This window comes from Blastomyces dermatitidis (assembly GCF_000003525.1).
Source record: "Blastomyces dermatitidis ER-3 genomic scaffold supercont1.2, whole genome shotgun sequence".
Taxonomy (NCBI): Eukaryota; Fungi; Ascomycota; class Eurotiomycetes; order Onygenales; family Ajellomycetaceae; genus Blastomyces; species Blastomyces dermatitidis.
In genome coordinates, this window is record NW_025544775.1 from 2,217,222 (window position 1) to 2,225,654 (window position 8,433).

The 8,433-nt window shown below is 32.6% G+C and overlaps 2 protein-coding genes across 2 annotated transcripts; one reads left to right on the forward strand and one right to left on the reverse strand.

The window, feature by feature from the left end:
- Positions 1–1,380: 1,380 nt before the first annotated feature.
- Positions 1,381–1,998, forward strand: BDCG_01595 (uncharacterized protein; the record flags this gene model as incomplete). The annotated part of the gene is made up of 3 exons (XM_045417116.1): positions 1,381–1,693; positions 1,745–1,873; positions 1,925–1,998. The coding sequence occupies 3 exons, from the start codon at positions 1,381–1,383 to the stop codon at positions 1,996–1,998; spliced, it is 516 nt and encodes a 171-aa protein (XP_045274020.1).
- Positions 1,999–2,290: 292 nt separating this feature from the next.
- On the reverse strand, positions 2,291–2,758 carry BDCG_01596 (DOC family protein; the record flags this gene model as incomplete). Its single annotated transcript, XM_045417117.1, has 1 exon — positions 2,291–2,758. The coding sequence occupies one exon, from the start codon at positions 2,756–2,758 to the stop codon at positions 2,291–2,293; it is 468 nt and encodes a 155-aa protein (XP_045274021.1).
- Positions 2,759–8,433: the final 5,675 nt, after the last annotated feature.

The window sequence follows — 8,433 nt, forward strand, 5'->3', positions numbered from 1 at the left end:
TAAATTTTTAACTAAGAATTAATAACTAAGAATTAGAGTGATAGAAATCTGTGAAGTGTAACAGAATAGTCTATATAATTGATTAGACACAGCTCATTATATATATTTATTTATAAAATGAAAGAAGTTAAGTGAATTTTCTTTACACTTATTTCTTTATATTATATTATATATAATTATGTACTGAATCTGCTGATTTTATAAGAGAATTCTGATAATTAGACTATTATCAGACTGCTGATAGTTTAAAAGACAGTATTATATAATATTTTAATACAGAATAGTGATAAAAATAATAATTATTTAATATATAAGTCTTAGATAATAAGATATTTGTATTATAATTAAAATATCTTATTTCTTTAAATAGAATAGATAGTTAATGAATAGTAGCAGTTATACTGAGTAATAGATAACTAGCTTAATAGTATTAATTTCACTGATAGAATAGTATACAGTGTCTTATAATATCTTAGTAGTATTTTAATAATAATATCTGTTAATTACACAGTTACTGAGTAATATTATAATAATATTAGAAAGTTCTATACTATCTCAACATTATTTTAATATTTAATATTCAGTGATGTATCACTGAATATAATAATGAAACATGTGTTATAATCAGTGACATATGACACAGGTGAAATAATGAATTTATAGTGTAATCACTGTAAATTAACTCTATATTCTTCTTATATGATAATTGTTAAGAGTTCCGCGGTTGATCAGCTCTTCTATCAGCAGGCACTACTAATAATTAAGCTCTTTTATCTCAGTAGTCTACAGATTATGAAACTGTTAAGTGTGAGTCTTACTGTGATTAACATGCATGAGTTTGATTTCAGAATAAACTTAAAAATTTCTAATAAATACTCTGAATATTTTAACAGTGTTAAGAGATATCTCAGAAATGTGCTCTAGAAGTTCTGTGAGTTCTAGAGCTGAGTGATTCAGTTTATTATTAAAAAGAAGCCATTGTGAGAAGATCACTGAAGAGAGTCACTGAGAGGAAGTACTGTACTCTGTGATAGCTGGTCTGAGGGGGGGTGTTGAGAGTCCTGCGGTTGATCGGCCCTTCTACCAGCAGGCGCTGCTGATGATTGAGCTCTTTTGCCCCAGTAGCCTACAGTAATATAGCAGTTGGTCACGTGATCTACGGAGATCGCTAGCCGCAACGGCCGTAACGGCCAACATTACCCTTTTGCGGTCTAACTTACCAAATATTATTCGTGTTTTCGTCAACACTAATTAAATACTACCGGATAAATATTCTTGCGCTCCCGATCTAAAAACCCAACTTTTGCACCATCGCTCCAAGAAGAAGCGGATCAACTGCATTATCTCTGGTTGTATTCTCCTCACCGTGGTCTTGACATCATGCGGTTCCCTACTTCCATACCGAAACGACTATCTAATTTCGCAACCAGCCGTACTTGCGTCTATCGCTCTCTACATACCAAGCAGGCAGAATTTATCACCCTTGACTATAAAGGGTCCCTCGTGACTCAGACTGTCAACATTGATTTGGGGAATGCCCACGAGGCTTTCACAATGCTCCCAAAAGAGATTGGTTATGCTTTCCGAGCAGGCATCCACTCAAACAGCAGATCTCGTTCTGTCGATTCATTGGCGAGAGACTCAGATCAGTGTCCCCTAACTTTCTATCATGATTCTCGATACTTTGCACATGGTAAGTCATGTCGGCAATTCTGCGTTTCCTAAATAACACTGAAGTTTCCAGAATCGTTACCATATCCTCGGCTTGTAATTCCTCAGGACCTTCCACGTCAGTCTGATGCCAATACAAGCCCCGCCACTCTTCATACCTTTGGAGCTACTCATACCATCACACTGGATGGGACTTTTGATGGTAAGGCCCAATTGTGTATGAAACTTTTTTCCGTTTGCTTACTCCAGCCAGCAAAATTTACAAATCAGCTTCGAGATTCTCTCCGTGATCTGAAGGGGCCTCTTGATGAGCTCAAAGACAAGTAGGACTGTGGCAGGAATATCTTATTGAAGCAACAGCACAATTTTTTTGGTGGCCATTGTATATAGGTTGATATAGAATTTAAAGCCTCATGGTTGTCATTGATGTACGTATGGCAGTTACCCGCCCAATAACTCTGCCGTCAGTGGCTTAAGTGGTTATGTCCGTATACATACATGAAAAATGATCCATTGGGAGAAGGAGAGAAGGGGATTCAAAAAAAAAAAAAAAAAAAAAAAAAAAAAAAAAAAAAAAAAAAAAAAAAGATATAGACATGACAATCACAACATATATCCCTTAATACTCGATTGTCTCATCCCGCCATGCCAAAATATCTTGAGTCCAGCTTGCTATGGGAGTCGCAACACTCTCGTAATAGCTGCCCAGCTGTTCGCTGGTCCATTGATTGGTTGTAACCGCAACGTGAGCGTTTGCGATGCCTTGATTGACACTATCATGAGCCATTGGAATATCCTGCAGCTTATAACCGTTGACCCTCAAGAACATGTCGGCTGCTAGGAGAGCAGCTCTTTTGTTGCCGTCCATAAAAGCGTGATTCTTCATAATCTTCTCGGATAGATTGGCAGCTAGCTGAAAGATATTTTCCTGCTGCGTATAGTGTTTGACATTCATTGGAGATGCGACTGCTGATTCCAACATAGCCGGTTGGGTCGGCCCTATATTGGCAATTGACGTCTTGTAGAGGCGTATAACTTGTTCAGCGGTAAGAAATCGGAACTTTTTGGTAGCCACAGAGGTCGCCATTCTAAACGAGCAAGATGGTGCGAGAGGATGAAGAGTTTCAGCTTGATGGAATGAGGTATCTGATTCCTAGGAGCGGTTGATTGAGAGAGAATTATAAGATTTTGAAGCCTGACGCTGGAATGATCCTTCGGGGTTATTATTCAATGCATGTCAAGAACATTATCACCATCTCCCGTTTCTGCCACCCAGCTCGGGCTATGACTCATAGTTAGGCAGACATCACTTATAAATAACATTGAGTAAAACCGCCAACTGTAATTCAGACAATAGTAGGATCGGTTTTCGTCGGGTAAATTTCCCTTCCCACCTTCCACCTCCGGCACTATTTTCGAGTCCCTACTATCCTATCACGGCATTAGAGGCATTATTAATGACAGACCCACTAGACTGGGCTTGCAACTCCCAATAAGCAATGTTATATGTGGCACTGGGTAATTGGACAAGAGCAACACCCAGTTGGTTAAGATCAATTCCGGGCCGTCCCGTTCGCTGATCTGCTGCGGGTCTGACATACATTCAGCGGCAGGGATACTTTGAAAATTTAGTTTAGCGAAGGAATAATGGATGCTGGAACGGAATAACTCAATTGATTCTCCAAGGGCCTGTTCGGTGATTTTTTCAGTACAGTGCCACGTGTTTGGCATTACTTTTTTCCTTATGAGTGGTTTTTTATGATGATTATCATGCCATATTACACCTTTACACAAATATCAGTGAAAAATGGATCTCAATGAGTCTCAAATTGATCACTTCTGCAGCGGCAAGCCTTATTAACTGCTGTCTATGACATAGATACTGTCATATTGCCACCCAGGTTGCATGATATTTGCAGGTCTCTGGACCAGGTTACACGTCAACTGACGGCTACTGGGGTGTATACAGAAAACTTGACGCTACTGGGGCAAAAGAGCTCAATCACCACCAGCGCACAGCTGGTAGAAGGGCCGATCAACCCGGGACCCCCAACACCCCTCGGACCAGCTACCACAGAGCACTACTCCTCTCAGTGGCTCCTCTCAGCAGCCTTTTTTCTGGACTCACTTCTAGGGCTCACTCCAAGGGCACCTGTAAGGCTACATCAACTGACCCCTCGCGTAGGTCAGCTGACCGCGCTAGCTGTTAGTGATTACTGTAGAGTCTGGGACCAGGTGTCACGCCCCCGGCCGCGCCAAGGCCCCGTTGCAGTTCCACACGGCCCATCGCTTCCCTGCGGATGATTCCATTCATCCCGCAGGCCGTTTGAACCGGTTTTCAACCACCCTATGACATCACTCGGATGCAAGATAGGAGGATCTGATTGATGAATATAAGAACCCCGCTTCTATACAAGGTCAGCAGATTACTCCTCCCACGTCAGTGAGGCGCCGCTAAGGTATTGCTCCGGCTATTCTCACTCATAGAATAGAAGAGGAGTATCTACTCATTTTCTCCTACTGATAATATACAAGAGTTACTGCAATTCTTATACAATCTTCTTAGTCTACTAAGTACTATATCTATAATATTCTCACAATAACTCTGTAGCTTATGAGCTCACTATTTAAGTAAGATAGTTAAGTCTACTTATACAGCTTCTCTAGATAACTATCTATATAATATGTAATGTGGCGGAACCGAAGCGGTGGCTAGTCAGCGGCGTCTAGACTGACCGTGTGACCGTGTCTGGGACCAGGACCAGAATTTTTGATAGTCTCATTGTCAATTCGACAGATCCCATTACATGGTTCTAACATTAGATAGTAGTTTCATACTGTTTCAGTGAGACTTACTGTCTACTCTTGTCACATTTTTCAAATGAGATCATGATTTCCACTTCTCAATTTAAATTATTTTTATTGCTTTAAATGACTTTAAATCTTATTTGAGTGTTATCAAAAAGTGTTACTTTTTAAAAAATTAAAAATAGTCTAAAAAAAACCTTAAAATGTCTAAAAGTAGTAACTTTATACTAAGAATGAGACTAAATGAGATCAAATGAAACCACTTTCTCATTTTTTTCAAGTCATGATTTCATTTTGAGATCTGATATATAGTCACTTTGCATGTTTATTTAATGATTAGTCTCAGCAGGATTCACGCTAAGAAATGTATGAAATCAGATTTAAATGAAATCAAACATGAAATTCATGGTCTCAGCGGCCAGTCTAGCGGCGTCACGTAGGTAGTTGTTTGAGAAGCTGTATGAGTGAGCTTGACTATCTTGCTTAAATAGCAAGCTCATGAGCTACAGAGTTCTTATGAGAATATCATAAATATAGTACTTAGTATGCTAAGAAGATTGTATGAGAAATGCAGTAACTCTTGTATATATTTTACTAGAAGAAAAAAAATCACTGACTTCTTTAATAAGAAGCCAGTATCTAGCTATTTTATATAGATAATGAGTGAGTATCTCTCTTCTATTCTATAAGTGAGAATAGCTGAAGTGATATTTCAGCAGTATTTTACTATTATAAAAGAGTAATCTGCTAATCTTATATAGAAGTAGAATTCTTATATTTATTAATCAGATCTTTCTATATTATATCTGAATAATATTATAGAATAATTGAAAACTGATTTAAATAAGTTACAGAATAAATAAAATTATCTGTAGAAAAGTAATAAAATATATAAAACTATAATAAGATTTTAATATAGTCAGAGATATAATAATATTTTTCTCTTTAAAAGTATAGTTCTAATACTTTTAAAATTACTGAATTAGAAATTATCTTTATTATATAGTAATAGTTACTAACTGATTTTAACAGTATCTATACTATATATAATATAAAGAAATAAATAAGTTTCTTTACTAACTATATAAATCTTCTTTTCTTATCTCTGTTTAAATTAAATATATGATAAATAAATTTCTTATATATTAACTTAAAATGTGAAAAATATAGTTAATAAGTAAGTTACACATCTCTTATTATATTCTATTTTATATATAAAATTCTCTATAAAAGTAATATATTTTAGAGATAAAGTTAACAGTAGTAATAGAATTTTTTGAGAAAATCTCTTCTTTCTGTAATATATTTTTCTTCTTCTTTCTCATCTGTAATACTAAGTATATATAGACTGACTGTGTAACCGTGTCTGAGATCAGAATCAAACTTTACAGTTATTATATTATCTAAAAGTATTACTTCTGATTATAATTTATGTTTATTATATTAATCTCAAATTATGTTATTTTAAATATTAAAGATTTTAGATTTACTTTTCAAATAAAAATCTAGTTCTGAATAAAGAATATATTTAAATTCTTAGTCATATTTTCATTCTGATCTCATTATTGAGAATAATATTAAATAAGATTATAAAATCACTTCTTACTTAAATAATATTATAACATAGTACTCATTTGTTAAAAATTCAATAGAGAGTATTATTAAATATCATTACTTTTTTAAATATAGATTATAATTCATATAATTTTAATTATAAAAAAAATATAAAATACAAAAAAAAACCAAAAAATAAAATAAAAACAAGAAAAAATCAGAAGAAAAAAAAAGAGAAAGAAAAAGAAAAAAATAAAAAATAAAAATAAAAAAAATCAAGATTACAGAGCTGCAGTACTCTTAAAATACTTACTTTTCAAAGTCTTTATAATATTTATTATCAATTATATATCTCTTATAGTGAGAGTAACACAGCTGTAATAAGTTATTATCTTAATATTATCTAATAAATAATCAGTATATATCTGTATAAATGTGAATATTTAGAAAATATATACTTAAAAAGTATGATCAGAGTGAACTCTGCTGCTACTTGAATAATATTAAGAGTAGAACACTGAAATCAATAATTCTTTTTATTGATTTTATAAATAAGATATATAAAGATAATCTTGAGAAATATAAGATTCTCTGACTTTTGATAAAAACAGATCTCACAGAGAGACTTTATTTTCATAATATTAGAGACTAAGTATTATTAAAAAGTGTTACTTTTATACAATATATATACACTTACTGTGATGATTTATTCTCTGTATATATAACTGAGAGTTATAGCTTTCTTATACTATATGACTCTCTCTGAGATGCTGCTGCTGATTTATAACTTATACAGTCTCTCAGTTCAGTATACACTGTCATGTATATAAGCTCTGTATACTGAGACTATGTTGATTTATTATAATCTGACATAGTACTTACTTTTCACAGATCATATTTTATTTAAGAGAGAAGAGAGAAAAGATGTGACTGTAATTTTATTAAGAAGAAATAAATAATTAGTAATATTGAATATAATTTAATTCTTCTGTATTTAAAATTTGATTAGTCTATACTCTTCAATTTGAGAATTTCTAAGAGTGTTTTAATAGTTTTCATATCAGCTTGAACTTAGTAATGAGTTGAAGAAGAAGAGAAAAGAGAGAAGAAAGAAATAAGAATAACTTATTATTATTATTATTATTATTATTCTTTCATTATACTCATATACAAGCAGAGCTTATGATGAGTTCTTGTATGATGTTAAATACAGGTCAAGTGTTAATTATACAGAAGGAAATACAGATGTTGAGATCATATCAAGATAACAAGAACATAGAAAAATACAAAGAAGTGACAATTAGATACATACGATAATAACTTCTCAGCTCAGAAACATAGAGTGATTCATTGAAGTGATTTGTACATCTCTGTATTTATTAGAAACCTGAGATGCTTGAGTTCTGGATTTAATGTATCCCCTGCGGGTTTCGAACCCACGCGCCTTGATTTCCCATGCCAAGGTGCTACCAGGTGGCTGCATTAATTATTCAGCTATCGGGGCAAGAATAACTTATCTTTATAATATAAAAATAGAGAATTGCTGTAATTATTCTTTCTAATAATAAAGATCTGTTTTCTGTATATATCTCTGATATAGATTATATAATAACTGTATATAAAGAATATCAACAGTGCATGTATTAAATGAAGATAATATTACTATGTAATACTATAGCTGTTTCTGTATATCTCTGAAAGCTGTTAATATTTTCTTTATCTCTTTATATTTAATAAGTCAGTAATATATTTCAATGCACTCTCTCTTTCATTATTATCATCATTATCATTATTATTATTATTATTATCATTATTATTATTATCACTATTATTATTATTATTATCATTATTACTATTATTATCATTATTATTATCAATATTATTATTATTATTATATTGTTTCTGACTGTCTCTTCTGTCTTTATCTCTCTTTAATACTTACTAAAATTAATTATATTATCTCTCTTCAAATATTGTGTGATTCTGCAGACTATCAAGGCATATGAGTACTATTACAGATTAAAGAGAGAGAAGAAGAAGATATTTAAGTAAGAGAAGACAGATTGTAAGATATATTATAATATCTTGAAGAGACTCTGTAAGAGAGTAGAATAATAATGATTTTAAGTAATACTTTTAATAGATTTAAACTGAACTAAGTATAGAAATAATACAGATAATACTGTCTATGAGAGATTGAAAAAGAAGATAGTAAAGAGTCTTATACAGTAGTAGTGAGATTAGAAGAAGTCTCAAGAATAGTTTGAAGTCAAGATAAAGAGAGAGAGAGAGAAGAAGAGTATTACTGTAAATAAACAGTAGTAGAAGAAGATTAAGAGAGTATTAAAATAAGAGATAAAGAAGTTAAAGCTGATAAGTTTTTTATTTATTAAGAGATAA